Source organism: Dendropsophus ebraccatus, chromosome 1, assembly GCF_027789765.1.
Source record: "Dendropsophus ebraccatus isolate aDenEbr1 chromosome 1, aDenEbr1.pat, whole genome shotgun sequence".
Lineage (NCBI taxonomy): Eukaryota > Metazoa > Chordata > Amphibia > Anura > Hylidae > Dendropsophus > Dendropsophus ebraccatus.
In genome coordinates this window covers 77,336,985-77,359,512 of record NC_091454.1, presented here as the reverse complement: position 1 = coordinate 77,359,512, position 22,528 = coordinate 77,336,985, and the positions used below count along the sequence as shown (strand labels likewise).

Here is a 22,528-nt window from a genome sequence, read left to right as displayed (position 1 = left end):
TAGTATACACTCCGGCTGGGATCTCTTGCAGCGCCATAGAAAACTGTGAATGGCAGCCGCTGAAAACCCTGTCAGCGCACACTATGGAGCAGGTGGCTTCGGCCGCTTGCTCCATAGTGTGCAGTGGGGAGTTCTAATGCGGGTGGGTACAGATGCGCCCTCATCATAAGTCTTCGACCCTAAAGATCATCCGGCCGGTACTGCAGTACCGGCCGGGATGATCTTTTCAGAGACCAGCCGTTCCGTGACCCGGCCAGGTCCCGGAACGGCCGGCCTCATAAGTTGTGTGAACATAGCCTCAAGTCATTTCAAACAGCACAACTGATTTAGGTGAGCAATACAGAGCTATTTTTAAAGGATCTAACTGCACATGCAAGCGCCTCTCCTTTACTTTCCTAGTTTATATAAAAGCATATCCATATTGATAGTGATTGATTCTTTTTTTTTTAATATTGTACGTACCATTGAAAATTAACCAACAGAGATGTTCTTGTGGGAGGACAACTTGCATGATGAGCTGAAGAAAAGACAATATATTCAGGCATTTCTTCAATGACTCTGGATTCTGGAAACTAGCATCACTGGTCTTCACCAACTGGTACATGCAAATACATCTTCCTTGTAGGGCATGAAACTGAAATGTAGGCAAATATTATCTGAATTAATATGGAAATATTTCAGCAAGAATTCTTGTTTACAGGAAATATATGACCTAGGTTGCATTTACTGCTTATAACCAGACAATGAAGCTGTATTTTTTTAAAATGTATTTTTAATATTTTAATTGCTATTTACATTATTAAGGGACAGCTATATTTCCTGTGCATTACATATGGATTTTGTCAGAGATTTTACCGTATGCATTGCAAAACGATGAAATCCATCTTCTTCCAAAATTCTGTACAGAACTTGTCATTATTCTCATGTTTCTCTTCCCAATGGTGCTCACAATTGTAATTCTACATTAACTTCTCATTATGTTTTTGTGATGTGTATAGATAGTAGGGTACCTAGAGGAAACCCACATAAATAAAGGGAGAACATACAAACTCCATTCAGATATTGGCTTGGTTAGAGTTGAACCCCATGATCATTGCTAATTGCAATGCTAATCACTAAGCTGCTGTGCAGTATATGTTCTCCCAGCTTTGTGTGGGATTTGTCCTACATTTTGAAGCCCATGGGAAACCCAAGGGATTTCCATAGAATGCTCAGAATAAACATGCTGTGTAAACTACCTGTTTTTGCTCAAAAAATTAGAAAAATGAATTTAGGGGAATCTTTACTTTCACAGAAGAAGACCGCATTCACATGATCTGTTTTATTCATTTTAAAATGGCCCTCTTCATATGTTCCATATAATCCATGCTGCAAAAATAAGGGGCAGGTCGTAATACAGACCCACAATTGCCTCACAAATTCCTATTCTGTATAGAATAGTTCCATGCATTGCGGACAACCTACGTCTGCCTACAGATGCACTTTCTGTACATTGCCCGTTGTTACGGGTCTGTAGAAACAGAAAGCCTATAGAACGCGTGAATAAGCATGAAGAGTAGAAAGAGAGAGAGTGTCTAGCAAGATATAAATTTAATACAGCTTCAATTGATATTGTATTTTCAAACAATTTAGATAAACTTAGCATTATGAAATGACTATACCATAAGACCGGCTTTTTCATCATCCGTTCCATTTGGAAAAAACGTAGATTTAAATTGTTCCACATCTGCAATATCATCAATATCCATTAAACAAAATTGTTCAAGGTATCTCCCATAGCACTGAAAGAGTGCAAGCTTGTATTCCTGCAAACAAATCATGAGAGTATGTTACTTAATATATTTCTATCAATCAAAAATAAACGGCATGCTAGTGCAATCTTTTTTCCCTTATATAATACAGAGAGTATGAGTATTTTATTGAGATGAGTGTGATTTAGCAATCAAAAGAACTTTGTGTACTCCCATGAAGCATAGCTGTCATAATAAAAAAAAAAACTTCTGACTTATCACAGGGACATGTCAAAAGACCTCCACCAATCAGGAGACCAAGCAGGGAGCAGAGCTTTCCCGATGTAAATCATCTCTGTCCAAGCAGTCCTAGACTTAAAATGGGGCTGCCTGGGGCTCCCATCTTGTTCTCCTGGTGGGTGGGGGACTCAGCAGGGGGTGGGGGTCTGAGACCCCAATCAATGAAAACATATCCTTGTGACTAAGCGGCTTGAGGCTACATTGATGCCTTTTTATGGCAGGTTGGTAATCAATCAGCACAGGTCTCAGTTGCCTTATGACCTTATAAACTACCTGCCAGGAAAAAAAAAAAGTTTACTGAGACACAAAATATGTGAGATTCTTGTCTCAGATGGATAGCAACCAATCACAGCTTGGCTGTCGCAGATTTATAAATCTGGGCATATGTGTGTTTATTTAGCAGCTGGATGGCCTAGAGTTCATTATATGCATTGTATAAGGGTGCATTCACACGTACAGGATCTGCAGCAGATTTGATGGTGCAGGTTTGATTCGGTGTTCAGATATTTAGATTTTACATAAAATCCGCTGCGATACGATATGTGTGAAGCTACCCTAAAACAGTTTTGCCATGAATATACATAATAAAGCTGACTGTGAACCTAATTTACTGCAAACGGTTTTGTTCACAATTAGTAAATGTGGAGGAATTCTGCGGCAGAGAATCCTGCCTGCCTCAGTGTCAAACGGCGTCTCTATGGGAGGGCATGCTCGCCTCCGCTCTCGGCAGGATTCTCTGCCGCAGAATTCCTGCAAATTTACTCAGTGTGAACATACCTTAAAGGTCCCCAAACCTTTGTCGTCTGTACTCAGCACTCGTGGCAGGTTTGGCCATCAATATAAAGTGTGTATGAGGCTCTCCTGAATGACCATCTACAGATGATGTTGGTGGTGATAGGGGTCGAGTGTGATGGCACACCCCTTTGTCCTGGTAGAGATAAGCTGCAGCCAGACGTCTCTGACTGCAGCTTACCCCTCCCCTGCCCATAGAGAACACAGGACTGCTCAGCTGTGGCAAACGTTCCTGTGTAGGGGGGCTGGGGGGTTGAATAACTGATCGCTCAGCCATCAGTTGTTGTTTAGCCAAGGTGTCAGTTCTGTGAGCTAAGTGGTCACAATATGTACACTCCATGGTAAACATTTATTTCATACACAATGATGTGCTTAAAGGGGCTGTCCAGTGAAAATCTTTTTCTTTCAAATCAACTGGTGTCAGAAAGTTATATAGATTTGAAATTTTCTTCTATTTAAAAACCTTAGTTCTTCCCATACTTATTAGCTGCTGTATGTCATGCAGGAAATGATGTTTTATTTTCAGTCAAACACAGTGCTCTCTGCTGACATCTCTGGCCGAGACAGGAACTGTCCAGAGCAGGAGAGGTTTTCTATGGGGATTCATAGAAAACCGAGACAGAGTTCCTGTCTCGGCCAGAGATGTCAGCAGAGAGCACTATGTCCGACTGAAAATAAAACAACATTTCCTGTATGACATACAGCAGCTGATAAGTATGGAAAGAACTGAAATTTTTTAATAGAAGTAAATTACAAATCCATATAACTTTCTGATACCAGTTAATTTGAAAGAAAAATATTTTCGCTGAATAACCCCTTTAATCCCTAGACGACTAAGGACGTATTGGTACGCCCTGGAAGTCTGTCCCCAGACGACCCTGGGCATACCGGTATGAGCGCGCTTCATAGGGAATGGGGGCCAGCTGCAGTGAGCAGTCCGGCTCTCACCGTTAATGACAGGCTGTAGCGACCGCGCTGCAGCATGTCATTAACCCCTTAAAAGGCGGCACGACCGCTGCGTTTAAGTGTAAGTGACAGGGGCAGACCCCTGTTACTTACCAATTGGGACCCCCGCAGTGTGACTTTGGGGGTCCCGATTGTTTTAACGGACCGCCAGTGATCTCTAACCTTCCTTTATGCGGTATGATGCCGCTCTGAGGAATAAGGGTGGCTTCACACGTACCGTATCGCAGTAGATTTTCTGCTGCGGATCCGCGGCAGATTTGACTAAATGAATGAACACAGCATTAAATCCGCACTGTCAAATCTGCTGCGGTATGTGTGAAGCTACCCTTAGTCTACCACAGGCAGGCTTAATCAGCAGAGGGCCTATGACACTGATCAATGCTATGCCTATGGCATACCAATGATCAGTGTGTTTAATTCAAGTGTCGAATGTAAAAGTCCCCCAAGGGGACTTAAAAGGTGTAAAAAGAAAATAAAAATAAAAATAAAAATAAAAACGTCTTTCTAAATACCCCAAAGCCCCTCCCCCAATAAAAGTTTAAATCACCCCCCTTTTCCCATTACATAAATTAAACATATAAAAATAAATAAATAAACATATAATATACCGTAGGGTGCGTAATTGTCCGATCTATTAAAATATAACAATCGTCATCACTAACGGCGAACAGTGTAGACGAAAAGAGGAAAAAAAGTGCGCAGATTACTGATTTTATGTTAGATTATATATTAAAAAAATGATTAAAAAGGGATCAAAATGTCCGATCTTCACAAATATGGTATTAATAAAAACTATCATGGCGGAAAAAATGACACCCCATACAGCCCCGTAGGTGAAAAAATAAAACGCCACAAATAAAAGTGTCACAATAGGCCCATTTTATTAATAATTAATAAATAATTGCAAAAAAAAAAGGAAAAAAAAAAAGGATTTCATTGAAAAAAATAAATAGCATTAGAAAATCTGTGCAAACCTGCATATGGTTGTTACGGCTGACCCATAGAATAATGTTATCATGTTGCTTTTACCATATAGTGCATTACGTAGACACAGGAACCCCCCAAAAGTTACCATATTGCATTCTTTTTTAGGATTTTTACTAATTTATATCTTCATAAATAATAATTTGGGGGTTCCATCATACATGTTAAGGTAGAATGAAAGACGCCATTACAACTATTCCTGTAAAAAACAAGCCCTTACATGGCCCTGTAGATAAAAAACTGAAAGTGCTAGAGCTCTTAGAAGGGGAGGAGGAAAAAACAAAAACACAAAAATGAAAATTTGCAAGGTCCACTGGGTCATTTTGGGCTTGCTCTTCAAAGGGTTAAGAAGTTACTTTTTAGTGAAGTAGGAAAGACTACAAAAAACACTTCCGCTCCACATTTCTCTTTGACCATAAAAGTCTATCTTCCTACATTTTCATCACCAAAGAATGTGCCATTTCCTGACACTACTGAATAGAGTGAATCACAGACATGATTCATCAATATGTCAAGAATATCACACTGCCAGATGATTCATTCTCAGGGAAATAGATAACATTCATATTGTGATCATAGCCCTGTTAGAACTCAAAGATGTACAAGATTTTTTTATTACATCGGTCAGATACTGGGTTAAAGCATTCACAGAGACACAGCTGAGGCAAAGTACTGCAAAATATTACGATTTCACCCAGGAATAACCTTGACTTACTTTGATCTGGGCAAGGCTATCGCCAACCTTAAGGAGCTTTTCTTGGTAATACCACTCTGGCAGTCGGGGTTTATACTTGACCCATATATTAAACAGAGTACTGAATCTAGAGAAACAACAAAAATATGTGAATGGCAAGTTTGTTGATCAGTATTCTATATCAGAGGAAAGCATCCAAGCACAGCAAAAAGGAGATATTTCATATAAGATATATAAAAGATAAAGTATAGTTTTGCCCAGTATCAAGGCTGTGTTATCACATTTGCAACTGAGAACCACATTAAAAAATGCATGCTTTTTTAACCCCTTCCCCCAACATGCATTCTGGGTCTTTTTTTTTCCATAGCCACCTCTCAAGCAGTGTAACTTTTTAATTTTCCCATAAACATAGGGTTTATTCTTTGCAGGACAAGTTGTAGTTCTTATTGTGTACCATTTTGGAATACAGGGCGTAAGCGTTCCTCAGGGTTTCTGCTATGTACTGTCAGAAGAAATAAAAAAAGAGTTTTAGGCTATGTTTACACACTGTTATACAGCGGCTGTAGTTTACTACGACCGATGTATTCAGTGGCAAACTATGGCCTCTGTATTACATGTTTATGCATCCAACACTGCTATATTGGCTGTAAGAACAGCCAGCCTCAGCCGCTGAATGGCTTAGCTGCCTTGAGACGTCACGTCTCATGCCGCAGCTCACACCAGGAAGTGGCAGCGGGACGGGTGTACGGGGCGGCGCGATCCGGAACCCGTCGCCGGAACCGGGGAGGTAAGTGAACTCCGCCGTCTATAACCACCCCCTCCCCGGCCATAGCTTAAAAACACCCCTGGCCCGAAGTACCCCTTTAATGGCCACCATAAAAAGGCACATGGGCAGGTTAAAGCAACTCTGTTCCCACAATCTGGGGCAGATGATGCAGTTATTGTCCTAAAAAAAACAACTTTTAAACTTGCAGCCCTGTGTCAAATTGGCGTGGAGTGTCTGTGCATTAGGCTGGCACACCCTCTCTGTCCCTCCTCTCCACCCTCTTCATCATAAGAAATGCTCCAGGCAGGTATTTTCCTATTCATCAGCTGTGTGAACACTGCACATGGGCTGGACCGTTAAGGCACCTGTGCAGTGTTCAGGCAAGTGAGGAAAAGGAGAAGTTCTGCCCAGGGGCATTCCTAATAGTAAAGAGAGCAGGAAGGAGACACAGAGGGGTGATGCAATCCTAGGACATGGGTACTCTAGGCCACGCCAGTTTGACACAGGGCTGCAAGTTTAAAAGTTGTTTTTTTAGGACAATAACTGCATCACCTGCCGAACGGACCTCAGGACAGATCTTGGATTAAAAGCAGCTATGTGAAGGTACAGGCGTTTTAGGGAGGGCAGAGTAAAGAGTCGCTTTAGGTTTGTCTTTTATTAGTAGCAGCATGATTTTGCAAGTCTTTCTTTGTCTTAAACAAGTCTGGTAATACTCATCAGGCTGTGGGTCCCAGACAGACAATTTAGGTTTCAATTTTGTAAACAAAATCACAATAAAACATGTTGTTTTCATGTTTTCCTTTCATGGAATTTTTCTTGTTTCATTCCCTGACAGTTATCAGTCAGAGTGAATTTCATGCTGTCTGCAGTGTTGACAAGAAATCAATGTAACTATTTGTTTCCATTGGTAAATTCAATGTCAGTCCCATAAGGATGAATAGTGAAAGTGACTTCCAGTCCACAAAGAAGACACTGAGAGATTGTGCATGTCAGATCTACAGTAAGATCAACACGGCTCCTATCTTGAAATTAAACCAGTCAATAAGAAAATAACACTGAGGCCATTTAGGGTACATGGACTGAGTATGCGGGAGGCCTGATGCTGTAAGTTTTTAGCTTTACTACCGCTTGTTTCTTGTGCTTCAAACCCGTAAAGACAAAACATACAGATGAAGACGTGTGAACATACCCTTAGCTACTCCTAATAAACACTGGTAAAATAAAATTTCAACATACCTTGATGCCACAAATAGGGACTTTTGAAAGGAGCTATTTTACATAATAACATTCCATTAAAGGGAACCAATCATCCCAATTATAGGATCCATGAGAGATCAGCCTATAAAGGGCATGTTTACAAGGAAATTTGCCGGAGTTCCCTTTTTAAAAACAGTGGCCTAGATTTATCACTGTGTCTCTGTACAAATCAAGAATCGTACAAACGTCTGAAATACGGCCAAAAAAGGACATAGCATTAACATATCTTAAAGTGTACACACTATGGAGCACTTAAAAGGGGTTATCCAGCGCTACAAAAACATGGCCACTTCTCCCCCTCTCTTTTCTCTAGATTGGGTGGGGTTTCAAACTCAGTTCCATTGAAGTAAATGCAGCTTAATTGCAAACCACACCTGGAGACAAGAGAGGGGGAAAAGTGGTTTTTGTAGCGCTGGATAACCCCTTTAATCAATCTGCGCCTTTGGTGTACACAACGGAAAAGGAGCAGATTTTACAATTTTCTGATATACGCCAGCCGTAAGCCCCACTCACCTGATGGGATGGGCAAGGCAGCAAAGAGGCATGGCCTCCTCCCGCACCTGATTAACATCTGTAAACAGGCATAAATGATTACATAAATCTACACCTGCCCCAGAGCAGATGTAGGTTTGGTGCCGTCGGCTTTGCTTTGCAAAGAAGCATGTGTCTCTTGGTAAATCTGGCTGTGTAAATGCAGGTGGGGCTTTAGGACAAGAGTACAGGTACGCTGGCCGTAAAAAATCCTCCCCCTTGTACCTGGCCAAGCTTCTGCATTCACCACCAAATGCCTTGTTCACATATATAGCATAAATGTCTGCCTGACATGCAAAGACGGAATGGTTCATTCTTTTATTAGAAGCTTGCCAAGTTTGCTAAGTGGCTGATCACCATGTGAATGTTGGTAATTGGTCCAACCCTGCACAGGAAATGTGCCCTACAGCTCCCACTAATATCAGCAGGCCATTAATGTCTGTAGACAGCATGGTTTTTACAAGAAAACATTACTTTTACATTTGCCCAGGTTTTTGGTGCAGAACTGTGCAAAAAAAAAAAACACTTCAAAGTAAAAAAAAAATACCCTGAAATAAAGGCGGTTTTAAGTTGTTTTTTGTTTTGTTTTTTAACATGGATTCGTCATACACAGATAGCGGCAAGCCACAGTCCATGAAAGCTCAGCAATGTGTACAATTTTTGATAAATCTAGTTTTTAAAAGGGAACTAAGGCAAATTTCCTTGTGACCATGTCCTTTATAGGCTCATCTGTCATGGATCCTATGAAACCAGCACCCACAACACCATGGCTTTAGGGCCATATGACATCCCTGATGCTGGACATGTTGCTATAGATTGGGGGCTATCCTATCCATTCTGTGGCTCTCCAGCTGTGTGGAAACAACTCAAGACATGCTAGGAGTTCTCAAACCTTGCTGTTACAAAACTACAACTACCATCATGCACTGGCCGTGTACAGTGCTTGGCTGACAGGACAAAGTGGGGTTCTAGCTCTAAAGTAGTTAAAGAGCCGCAGGTTGGAGAATACTATGCGGAAAGAGCCACAGGATGGGGAATACTAGGAGGTAAGAGCCACAGATTGGGAAATACTAAGAGGTAAGAGCCACAGGATAGGAAATACTAGAAGGTAAGAGCCACAGGATGGGGAAAACTAGGAGGTAAGAGCCACAGGATGGGAATACTAGGAGGTAAGAGCCACAGGATGGAGAATACTAGAAGGTAAGAGCCACAGGGTGGGAATACTAGGAGGTAATAGCCACAGGATGGAGACTACTAGGAGGTAAGAGCCACAGGATGGAGACTACTAGGAGGTAAGAGCCACAGGATGGGAATACTAGGGGGTAAGAGCCACAGGATGGGAATACTAGGAGGTAAGAGCAACAGGATGGGAATACTAGTAGGTAAGAGCCACAGGATGGAGAATACTAGAAGGTAAGAGCCACAGGATGGGAATACTAGGAGGTAAGAGCCACAGGATGGAGACTACTAGGAGGTAAGAGCCACAGGATGGGAATACTAGTAGGTAAGAGCCACAGGATGGAGAATACTAGAAGGTAAGAGCCACAGGATGGAAATACTAGGAGGTAAGAGCCACAGGATGGAGACTACTAGGAGGTAAGAGCCACAAGATGGAGACTACTAGGAGGTAAGAGCCACAGGATGGGAATACTAGGGGGTAAGAGCCACAGGATGGGAACCTAGGGGGTAAGAGACCACAGGATGGAAAACATTAGGGGGTAAGAGCCACAGGATGGAACACTAGGAGGTAAGAGCCACAGGATGGGAATACCAGGGGTAAGAGACACAGGTTGGAGACTACTAGGAGGTAAGAGCCACAGGATGGGAATACTAGGAGGTAAGAGCCACAGGATGGGAATACTAGGAGGTAAGAGCCACAGGATGGGAATACTAGGGGGTAAGAGCCACAGGATTGGGATACTAGGAGGTAAGAGCCACAGGATGGAAATACTAGGAGGTAAGAGCCACAGGATGGGAATACTAGGAGGTAAGAGCCACAGGATGGGAATACTAGGGGGTAAGAGCTACAGGTTGGAGATTACTAGGAGGTAAGAGCCACAGGATGGGAATACTAGGAGGTAAGAGCCACAGGATGGGAATCCTAGGGGGTAAGAGCCACAGGATGGGAATACTAGGAGGTAAGAGCCACAGGATGGGAACCTAGGGGGTAAGAGACCACAGGATGGGAAATATTAGGGGGTAAGAGCCACAGGATGGAACACTAGGAGGTAAGAGCCACAGGATGGGAATACTAGGGGGTAAGAGCCACAGGTTGGAGACTAATAGGAGGTAAGAGCCACAGGATGGGAATACTAGGAGGTAAGAGCCACAGGATGGGAATACTAGGAGGTAAGAGCCACAGGATGGGAATACTAGGGGGTAAGAGCTACAGGTTGGAGATTACTATGAGGTAAGAGCCACAGAATTGGAATACTAGGAAGTAAGAGCCACAGGATGAGAATACTAGGAGGTAAGAGCCACAGGATGGGAATACTAGGAGGTAGGAGCCACAGGATGGGAATACTAGGGGGTAAGAGCTACAGGTTGGAGATTACTAGGAGGTAAGAGCCACAGAATTGGAATACTAGGAAGTAAGAGCCAAAGGATGGAGAATACTACGAGGTAACAGCCACAGGATGGGAATACTAGGAGGTAAGAGCCACAGGATGGGAATACTAGGAGGTAAGAGCCACAGGATGGGAATACTAGGAGGTAAGAGCCACAGGACGGGAATACTAGGAGGTAAGAGCCACAGGATGGGGAATACTAGGAGGTAAGAGCCAGAGCATGGAGAATACTAGGAGGTAAGAGCCACAGGATGGGGAATATTAAGGGGTTAAGAGCCACAGGATGGGAATACTAGGGGGTAAGAGCCACAGGATGGGAATACTAGGAGGTAAGAGCAACAGGATGGGAATACTAGTAGGTAAGAGCCACAGGATGGAGAATACTAGAAGGTAAGAGCCACAGGATGGGAATACTAGGAGGTAAGAGCCACAGGATGGAGACTACTAGGAGGTAAGAGCCACAGGATGGGAATACTAGTAGGTAAGAGCCACAGGATGGAGAATACTAGAAGGTAAGAGCCACAGGATGGAAATACTAGGAGGTAAGAGCCACAGGATGGAGACTACTAGGAGGTAAGAGCCACAAGATGGAGACTACTAGGAGGTAAGAGCCACAGGATGGGAATACTAGGGGGTAAGAGCCACAGGATGGGAACCTAGGGGGTAAGAGACCACAGGATGGAAAACATTAGGGGGTAAGAGCCACAGGATGGAACACTAGGAGGTAAGAGCCACAGGATGGGAATACCAGGGGTAAGAGACACAGGTTGGAGACTACTAGGAGGTAAGAGCCACAGGATGGGAATACTAGGAGGTAAGAGCCACAGGATGGGAATACTAGGAGGTAAGAGCCACAGGATGGGAATACTAGGAGGTAAGAGCCACAGGATTGGGATACTAGGAGGTAAGAGCCACAGGATGGAAATACTAGGAGGTAAGAGCCACAGGATGGGAATACTAGGAGGTAAGAGCCACAGGATGGGAATACTAGGGGGTAAGAGCTACAGGTTGGAGATTACTAGGAGGTAAGAGCCACAGGATGGGAATACTAGGAGGTAAGAGCCACAGGATGGGAATCCTAGGGGGTAAGAGCCACAGGATGGGAATACTAGGAGGTAAGAGCCACAGGATGGGAACCTAGGGGGTAAGAGACCACAGGATGGGAAATATTAGGGGGTAAGAGCCACAGGATGGAACACTAGGAGGTAAGAGCCACAAGATGGGAATACTAGGGGGTAAGAGCCACAGGTTGGAGACTAATAGGAGGTAAGAGCCACAGGATGGGAATACTAGGAGGTAAGAGCCACAGGATGGGAATACTAGGAGGTAAGAGCCACAGGATGGGAATACTAGGGGGTAAGAGCTACAGGTTGGAGATTACTATGAGGTAAGAGCCACAGAATTGGAATACTAGGAAGTAAGAGCCACAGGATGAGAATACTAGGAGGTAAGAGCCACAGGATGGGAATACTAGGAGGTAGGAGCCACAGGATGGGAATACTAGGGGGTAAGAGCTACAGGTTGGAGATTACTAGGAGGTAAGAGCCACAGAATTGGAATACTAGGAAGTAAGAGCCACAGGATGGAGAATACTACGAGGTAACAGCCACAGGATGGGAATACTAGGAGGTAAGAGCCACAGGATGGGAATACTAGGAGGTAAGAGCCACAGGATGGGAATACTAGGAGGTAAGAGCCACAGGACGGGAATACTAGGAGGTAAGAGCCACAGGATGGGGAATACTAGGAGGTAAGAGCCAGAGCATGGAGAATACTAGGAGGTAAGAGCCACAGGATGGGGAATATTAAGGGGTTAAGAGCCACAGGATGGGGAATACTAGGAGGTAAGAGCCACAGGATGGGGAATATTAGGGGTTAAGAGCCACAGAATGGGAATACTAGGAGGTAAGAGCCACAGGATGGGGATACTAGGGGGTAAGAGCCACAGGATGGGAATACTAGGAGGTAAGAGCCACAGAATGGGGATACTATGAGGTAAGAGCCACAGGTTGGAGACTACTAGGAGGTAAGAGCCACAGGATGGGAATACTAGGAGGTAAGAGCCACAGGATAGGGAATACTAGGAGGTAAGAGTCACAGGATGGGAATACTAGGAGGTAGGAGCCACAGGATGGGAATACTAGGAGGTAGGAGCCACAGGATGGGAATACTAGGAGGTAAGAGCCACAGGATGGGGAATACTAGGGGGTAAGAGCCACAGGATGGGAATACTAGGAGGTAAGAGCCACAGGATGGGAATACTAGGATGTAGGAGCCACAGGATGGGAATACTAGGAGGTAACAGCCACAGGATGGGAATACTAGGAGGTAAGAGCCATAGGATGGGAATACTAGGAGGTAAGAGACACAGGATGGGAATACTAGGATGTAGGAGCCACAGGATGGGAATACTAGGAGGTAAGAGACAAAGGTTGGAGACTACTAGGAGGTAAGAGCCACAGGATGGGAATACTAGGAGGTAAGAGCCACAGGATGGGAATACTAGGAGGTAAGAGACACAGGATGGGAATACTAGGAGGTAAGAGCCACAGGTTGGAGACTACTAGGAGGTAAGAGCCACAGGATGGGAATACTAGGAGGTAAGAGCCACAGGATGGAGAATAATAGGAGGTAAGAGCCAGAGGATGGAAAATACTAGGGGGTAAGAGCCACAGGATGGGAATACTAGGATGTAAGAGCCACAGGATGGGGAATACTAGGAGGTAAGAGCCAGAGCATGGAGAATACTAGGAGGTAAGAGCCACAGGATGGGGAATATTAGGGGGTTAAGAGCCACAGGATGGGGAATACTAGGAGGTAAGAGCCACAGGATGGGGAATATTAGGGGATAAGAGCCACAGAATGGGAATATTAGGAGGTAAGAGCCACAGGATGGGGATACTAGGGGGTAAGAGCCACAGGATGGGAATACTAGGAGGTAAGAACCACAGAATGGGGATACTAGGAGGTAAGAGCCACAGGTTAGAGACTACTAGGAGGTAAGAGCCACAGGATGGGAATACTAGGAGGTAAGAGCCACAGGATAGGGAATACTAGGAGGTAAGAGCCACAGGATGGGAATAATAGGAGGTAGGAGCCACAGGATGGGAATACTAGGAGGTAGGAGCCACAGGATGGGAATACTAGGAGGTAAGAGCCACAGGATGGAGAATACTAGGGGGTAAGAGCCACAGGATGGGAATACTAGGAGGTAAGAGCCACAGGATAGGAATACTAGGATGTAGGAGCCTCAGGATGGGAATACTAGGAGGTAACAGCCACAGGATGGGAATACTAGGAGGTAAGAGCCACAGGATGGGAATACTAGGAGGTAAGAGACACAGGATGGGAATACTAGGAGGTAAGAGCCACAGGATGGGAATACTAGGAGTTAAGAGCCACAGGATGGGAATACTAGGAGGTAAGAGCCACAGGATGGGAATACTAGGAGGTAAGAGCCACAGGATGGGAATACTAGGACGTAACGGTAAGAGCCACAGGATGGAAATACTAGGAGGTAAGAGCCACAGGATGGGAAATACTAGGAGGTAAGAGCCACAGGATGGGAATACTAGGAGGTAAGAGCCACAGGATGGGAATATTAGGTGGTAAGAGCCACAGGATGGGAATACTAGGAGGTAAGAGCCACAGGGATGGAATACTAGAGGTAAGAGCCAGACAGGATGGGGAATACTAGGAGGTAAGAGCCACAGGATGGGGAATACTAGGAGGTAAGAGCCACAGGATGGGAATACTAGGAGGTAAGAGCCACAGGATGGGAATACTAGGAAGTAAGAGCCACAGGATGGAGACTACTAGGAGGTAAGAGCCACATGATGGAGACTACTAGGAGGTAAGAGCCACAGGATGGGAATACTAGGGGGTAAGAGACCACAGGATGGGAAATATTAGGGGGTAGGAGCCACAGGATGGGAATACTAGGAGGTAAGAGCCACAGGATGGGAAAACTAGGAGGTAGGAGCCACAGGATGGGAATACTAGGAGGTAAGAGCCACAGGATGGGAATACTAGGAGGTAAGAGCCACAGGATGGGAATACTAGGAGGTAAGAGCCACAGGATGGGGAATACTAGTAGGTAAGAGCCAGAGCATGGAGAATACTAGGAGGTAAAAGCCACAGGATGGGGAATATTAAGGGGTTAAGAGCCACAGGATGGGGAATACTAGGAGGTAAGAGCCACAGGATGGGGAATATTAGGGGTTAAGAGCCACAGAATGGGAATACTAGGAGGTAAGAGCCACAGGATGGGGATACTAGGGGGTAAGAGCCACAGGATAGGGAATACTAGGAGGTAAGAGCCACAGGATGGGAATACTAGGAGGTAAGGTAAGAGCCACAGGATGGGAATACTAGGATGTAGGAGCCACAGGATGGGAATACTAGGAGGTAACAGCCACAGGATGGGAATACTAGGAGGTAAGAGCCACAGGATGGGAATACTAGGAGGTAAGAGACACAGGATGGGAATACTAGGATGTAGGAGCCACAGGATGGGAATACTAGGAGGTAAGAGACAAAGGTTGGAGACTACTAGGAGGTAAGGTAAGAGCCACAGGATGGGAATACTAGGAGGTAAGAGCCACAGGATGGGAATACTAGGAGGTAAGAGACACAGGATGGGAATACTAGGAGGTAAGAGCCACAGGTTGGAGACTACTAGGAGGTAAGAGCCACAGGATGGGAATACTAGGAGGTAAGAGCCACAGGATGGAGAATACTAGGAGGTAAGAGCCACAGGATGGAGAATACTAGGAGGTAAGAGCCACAGGATGGGAATACTAGGAGGTGAGAGCCACAGGATGGGAATACTAGGGGGTAAGAGCCACAGGATGGGAATACTAGGATGTAAGAGCCACAGGATGGGGAATACTAGGAGGTAAGAGCCAGAGCATGGAGAATACTAGGAGGTAAGAGCCACAGGATGGGGAATATTAGGGGGTTAGGAGCCACAGGATGGGGAATACTAGGAGGTAAGAGCCACAGGATGGGGAATATTAGGGGTTAAGAGACACAGAATGGGAATATTAGGAGGTAAGAGCCACAGGATGGGGATACTAGGGGGTAAGAGCCACAGGATGGGAATACTAGGAGGTAAGAACCACAGAATGGGGATACTAGAGGTAAGAGCCACAAGGTTGGAGACTACTAGGAGGTAAGAGCCACAGGATGGGAATACTAGAGGTAAAGGCCACAGGATAGGGAAGTACTAGAGGTAAGAGCCACATGGATGGGAAACTAGGAGATAGGAGCGCCAACAGTTGGGAATACTAGGAGGTAGGAGCCACAGGATGGGGAATACTAGGAGGTAAGAGCCACAGGATGGGACTACTAGGGGGTAAGAGCACAAAGGATGGGAATACTAGGAGGTAAGAGCCACAGGATGGGGATACTAGGGGGTAAGAGCCACAGGATAGGGAATACTAGGAGGTAAGAGCCACAGGATGGGAATACTAGGAGGTAAGGTAAGAGCCACAGGATGGGAATACTAGGATGTAGGAGCCACAGGATGGGAATACTAGGAGGTAACAGCCACAGGATGGGAATACTAGGAGGTAAGAGCCACAGGATGGGAATACTAGGAGGTAAGAGACACAGGATGGGAATACTAGGATGTAGGAGCCACAGGATGGGAATACTAGGAGGTAAGAGACAAAGGTTGGAGACTACTAGGAGGTAAGAGCCACAGAATGGGAATACTAGGAGGTAAGAGCCACAGGATGGGAATACTAGGAGGTAAGAGACACAGGATGGGAATACTAGGAGGTAAGAGCCACAGGTTGGAGACTACTAGGAGGTAAGAGCCACAGGATGGGAATACTAGGAGGTAAGAGCCACAGGATGGAGAATACTAGGAGGTAAGAGCCACAGGATGGAGAATACTAGGAGGTAAAAGCCACAGGATGGGAATACTAGGAGGTGAGAGCCACAGATGGGGAATACTAGGGGGTAAGAGCCACAGGATGGGAATACTAGGATGTAAGAGCCACAGGATGGGAATACTAGGATGGTAAGAGCCAGCAGCATGGAGAATACTAGGAGGGTAAGAGCCACAGATGGTGAATATTAGGGGGTTAGGAGCCACAGGATGGGAATACGAGGAGGTAAGAGCCACAGGATGGGGTAATACTAGGGGTTAAGAGACCACAGAATGGGAATATTAGGAGGGTAAGAGCCACAGGATGGGATACTAGGGGTAGAGCCACAGGGGATGGGAATACTAGGAGGTAAGAACCACAGAATGGGGATACTAGGAGGTAAGAGCCACAGGTTGGAGACTACTAGGAGGTAAGAGCCACAGGATGGGAATACTAGGAGGTAAGAGCCACAGGATGGGAATACTAGGAGGTAAGAGCCACAGGATGGGAATACTAGGAGGTAGGAGCCACAGGTTGGGAATACTAGGAGGTAGGAGCCACAGGATGGGAATACTAGGAGGTAAGAGCCACAGGATGGGGAATACTAGGGGGTAAGAGCCACAGGATGGGAATACTAGGAGGTAAGAGCCACAGGATGGGAATACTAGGATGTAGGAGCCTCAGGATGGGAATACTAGGAGGTAACAGCCACAGGATGGGAATACTAGGAGGTAAGAGCCACAGGATGGGAATACTAGGAGGTAAGAGACACAGGATGGGAATACTAGGATGTAGGAGCCACAGGATGGGAATACTAGGAGGTAAGAGACAAAGGTTGGAGACTACTAGGAGGTAAGAGCCACAGGATGGGAATACTAGGAGGTAAGAGCCACAGGATGGAGAATACTAGGAGGTAAGAGCCACAGGATGGAGAATACTAGGAGGTAAGAGCCACAGGATGGGAATACTAGGAGGTAAGAGCCACAAGATGGGAATACTAGGGGGTAAGAGCCACAGGATGGGAATACTAGGAGGTAAGAGCCACAGGATGGGAATACTAGGAGGTAAGAGCCACAGGATGGGAATACTAGGAGGTAAGAGCCACAGGATGGGAATACTAGGTGGTAAGAGCCACAGGATGGGAATACTAGGAGGTAAGAGCCACAGGATGGGGAATACTAGGAGGTAAGAGCCACAGGATGGGAATACTAGGAGGTAAGTGCCACAGGATGGGAATACTAGGTGGTAAGAGCCACAGGATGGGAATACTAGGAGGTAAGAGCCACAGGATGGGGAATACTAGGAGGTAAGAGCCACAGGATGGGAATACTAGGAGGTAAGAGCCACAGGACGGGGAATACTAGGAGGTTAGAGCCACAGGATGGGAATACTAGGATGTAGGAGCCACAGGATGGGAATACTAGGAGGTAACAGCCACAGGATGGGAATACTAGGAGGTAAGAGCCACAGGATGGGAATACTAGGAGGTAAGAGACACAGGATGGGAATACTAGGATGTAGGAGCCACAGGATGGGAATACTAGGAGGTAAGAGACAAAGGTTGGAGACTACTAGGAGGTAAGAGCAACAGGATGGGAATACTAGGAGGTAAGAGCCACAGGATAGGGAATACTAGGAGGTAAGAGCCACAGGATGGGAATACTAGGAGGTAAGAGCCACAGGTTGGAGACTACTAGGAGGTAAGAGCCACAGGATGGGAATACTAGGAGGTAAGAGCCACAGGATGGAGAATACTAGGAGGTAAGAGCCACAGGATGGAGAATACTAGGAGGTAAGAGCCACAGGATGGGAATACTAGGAGGTAAGAGCCACAGGATGGGAATACTAGGTGGTAAGAGCCACAGGATGGGAATACTAGGAGGTAAGAGCCACAGGATGGGAATACTAGGAGGTAAGAGCCACAGGATGGGGAATACTAGGAGGTAAGAGCACAGGATGGGAATACTAGGGAGGTAAGAGCCACAGGATGGGAATACTAGGAGGTAAGAGCCACAGGATGGGAATACTAGGTAGGTAAGAGCACAGGATGGGAATACTAGGAGGTAAGTAGCCACAGGATGGGAATACTAGGTGGTAAGAGCCACAGGATGGGAATACTAGGAGGTAAGAGCCACAGGATGGGGAATACTAGGAGGTAAGAGCCACAGGATGGGAATACTAGGAGGTAAGAGCCACAGGACGGGGAATACTAGGAGGTTAGAGCCACAGGATGGGAATACTAGGAGGTAAGAGCCACAGGATGGGTATACTAGGAGGTAGGAGCCACAGGATGGGAATACTAGGAGGTAAGAGCCACAGGATGGGGATACTAGGGGGTAAGAGCCACAGGATGGGAATACTAGGAGGTAAGAGACACAGGTTGGAGACTACTAGGAAGGGTAAGAGCCACAGGATGGGAATACTAGGAGGTAAGAGACACATGTTGGAGACTACTAGGAGGTAAGAGCCACAGGATGGGAAATATTAGGGGGTAGGAGCCACATGATGGGAATGCTAGGAGGTAAGAGCCACAGGATGGGAATACTAGGAGGTAGGAGCCACAGGATGGGAATACTAGGAGGTAAGAGACACAGGATGGGAATACTAGGTGGTAAGAGCCACAGGATGGGAATACTAGGAGGTAAGAGCCACAGGATGGGAATAATAGGAGGTAGGAGCCACAGGATGGGAATACTAGGAGGTAGGAGCCACAGGATGGGAAAATACTAGGATGGGTGAAGAGCCACAGGATGGGAATACTAGGATGGTAAGAGCCGACAGGATGGTGAATACTGAGAGGTAAGAGCCACAGGATGGGGAATACTAGGAGGCCTAAGAGCCACAGGATGGTGAAATACGTAGGAGGTAATGAGCCACAGGATGTCGGAATACTAGGAGGTAAGAGCCACAGGATGGGAATACTAGGAGGTAAGAGCCACAGGATGGGAATACTAGGTGGTAAGAGCCACAGGATGGGAATACTAGGAGGTAAGAGACACAGGATGGGAATACTAGGATGTAGGAGCCACAGGATGGGAATACTAGGAGGTAAGAGACACAGGATGGGAATACTAGGAGGTAGGAGCCACAGGATGGGAATACTATGGGGTAAGAGCCACAGGATGGGAACCTAGGGGGTAAGAGAACACAGGATGGGAAATATTAGGGGGTAGGAGCCACAGGATGGGAATGCTAGGAGGTAAGAGCCACAGGATGGGAATACTAGGAGGTAGGAGCCACAGGATGGGAATACTAGGAGGTAAGAGACACAGGATGGGAATACTAGGTGGTAAGAGCCACAGGATGGGAATACTAGGAGGTAAGAGCCACAGGATGGGAATACTAGGGGGTAAGAGCCACAGGATGGGAATACTAGGAGGTAAGAGCCACAGGATGGGAATACTAGGAGGTAGAGCCACAGGATGGAATACTATGAGGTAAGAGCACAGGATGGGAATACTAGGAGGTAACGGTAAGAGCCACAGGATGGGAATTACTAGGGAGGTAAGAGCCACAGGATGGGGAATACTAGGAGGTAAGAGCCACAGGATGGGAATACTAGGAGGTAAGAGCCACAGGATGGGAATACTAGGTGTAAGAGCCACAGGATGGGATACTAGGAGGTAAGAGCCACAGGATGGGGAATACTAGGAGGTAAGAGCCACAGGATGGGAATACTAGGAGGTTAGAGCCACAGGATGGGGAATACTAGGAGGTAAGAGCCACAGGATGGGAATACTAGGTGGTAAGAGCCACAGGATGGGAATACTAGGAGGTAAGAGACACAGGATGGGAATACTAGGATGTAGGAGCCACAGGATGGGAATACTAGGAGGTAAGAGACACAGGATGGGAATACTAGGAGGTAGGAGCCACAGGATGGGAATACTATGGGGTAAGAGCCACAGGATGGGAACCTAGGGGGTAAGAGAACACAGGATGGGAAATATTAGGGGGTAGGAGCCACAGGATGGGAATGCTAGGAGGTAAGAGCCACAGGATGGGAATACTAGGAGGTAGGAGCCACAGGATGGGAATACTAGGAGGTAAGAGCCACAGGATGGGGAATACTAGGAGGTAAGAGCCACAGGATGGGAATACTAGGAGGTTAGAGCCACAGGATGGGGAATACTAGGAGGTAAGAGCCACAGGATGGGAATACTAGGAGGTAAGAGCCACAGGATGGGAATACTAGGAGGTAAGAGCCACAGGATGGGAATACTAGGAGGTAAGAGCCACAGGATGGGAATACTAGGAGGTAACGGTAAGAGCCACAGGATGGGAATACTAGGAGGTAAGAGCCACAGGATGGGGAATACTAGGAGGTAAGAGCCACAGGATGGGAATACTAGGAGGTAAGAGCCACAGGATGGGAATACTAGGTGGTAAGAGCCACAGGATGGGAATACTAGGAGGTAAGAGCCACAGGATGGGGAATACTAGGAGGTAAGAGCCACAGGATGGGAATACTAGGAGGTTAGAGCCACAGGATGGGGAATACTAGGAGGTAAGAGCCACAGGATGGGGAATACTAGGAGGTAAGAGCCACAGGATGGGAATACTAGGAGGTAAGAGCCACAGGATGGGAATACTAGGAGGTAAGAGCCACAGGATGGGAATACTAGGAGGTAAGAGCCACAGGATGGGAATACTAGGAGGTAAGAGCCACAGGATGGAGACTACTAGGAGGTAAGAGCCACATGATGGAGACTACTAGGAGGTAAGAGCCACAGGATGGGAATACTAGGAGGTAAGAGACACAGGACGGGAATACTAGGAGGTAAGAGCCACAGGATGGAGACTACTAGGAGGTAAGAGCCACATGATGGGAATACTAGGAGGTAAGAGACACAGGACGGGAATACTAGTAGGTAAGAGCCACAGGATGGAGACTCCTGCCCCTGTGCAGCTTGCACTTTACCCTGTGCACCCAGGCATTACAGCACACTACATGTTATGCAGTTACATTCAGGCCTTATTGCAGTAGTACATAGACGTATGGCTGCCCAGAGAACCCATATACGCATTACCCCCTCCTTTGGTCCTGCTGGTGGGCTTCTCCCGGGGGAGCTCGCTGCAGTTTCCTCATAAATCCAAGAAACTCTCTGACTTCATTTTCAAACGTCGCTATAACCGGGTTCTTGCTGTCTATATCACCGTAGAAGGCGGCGGGCAGCGGCTCCATGCTGGCTATCAGTTCCGCATTGAATTGACCAGGTATACACAAGAAGCAGTTGCTTGGCAACCGTTTCCATAGGACCGACGCAAAGAGTAGTTTTCACAACGAGCTTCGCGTACCGGCGTAAACAGCGTATGACGTCACGCTTTGTAAGCGTCTGCTGTTTTCTTTGGTTTAGTGTGAGTACGTCCGGAGGAAGCAGCAGACTGTGTTCTGTGCTAGATAGACGTGAGACATACAGGGTATTATTGCCTCCAGGCGCTGGGCGGGTGCATGCCGTACACTGGTCTGTGTTATACTGTATACTGGTCTCTGTTATACAGTACACTGGTCTCTATTATACAGTCCGCTGGTCTCCGTTATACTGTACACTGGTCTCTGTTATACAGTACACTGGTCTCTATTATACAGTCCGCTGGTCTCCGTTATACTGTATACTGGTCTCTGTTATACAGTCCGCTGGTCTCCGTTATACTGTATACTGGTCTCTGTTATACAGTCCGCTGGTCTCTGTTATACTGTACACTGGTCTCTGTTATACAGTCCGCTGGTCTCTGTTATACAGTCCGCTGGTCTCTGTTATACTGTACACTGGTCTCTGTTATACTGTACACTGGTCTCTGTTATACAGTCCGCTGGTCTCTGTTATACTGTACACTGGTCTCTGTTATACTGTATACTGGTCTCTGTTATACAGTACACTGATCTCTGTTATACTGTATACTGGTCTCTGTTATACAGTACACTGGTCTCTGTTATACTGTATACTGGTCTCTGTTATACTGTATACTGGTCTCTGTTATACTGTACACTGGTCTCCGTTATACTGTATACTGGTCTCTGTTATACTGTATACTGGTCTCTGTTATACAGTCCACTGGTCTCT

At 46.1% G+C, this 22,528-nt stretch overlaps 1 protein-coding gene across 3 annotated transcripts in view; it reads right to left on the bottom strand.

Annotated features, from left to right (window-relative positions):
* Nucleotides 1-21,698, bottom strand: part of CFAP54 (cilia and flagella associated protein 54) — a 258,255-nt gene extending 236,557 nt beyond the window's left edge. For all 3 annotated transcript variants that reach the window (XM_069973813.1, XM_069973829.1, XM_069973821.1), the window contains exons 1-4: nucleotides 21,494-21,698; nucleotides 5,488-5,593; nucleotides 1,662-1,805; nucleotides 463-634 (exon numbers count right to left, since the gene is read on the bottom strand). In XM_069973813.1, coding sequence (XP_069829914.1) covers nucleotides 463-634; nucleotides 1,662-1,805; nucleotides 5,488-5,593; nucleotides 21,494-21,648 — 577 coding nt within the window. In that variant the 5' untranslated portion in view covers nucleotides 21,649-21,698. The remainder of the gene's footprint in view (nucleotides 1-462; nucleotides 635-1,661; nucleotides 1,806-5,487; nucleotides 5,594-21,493) is intronic.
* Nucleotides 21,699-22,528: the final 830 nt, after the last annotated feature.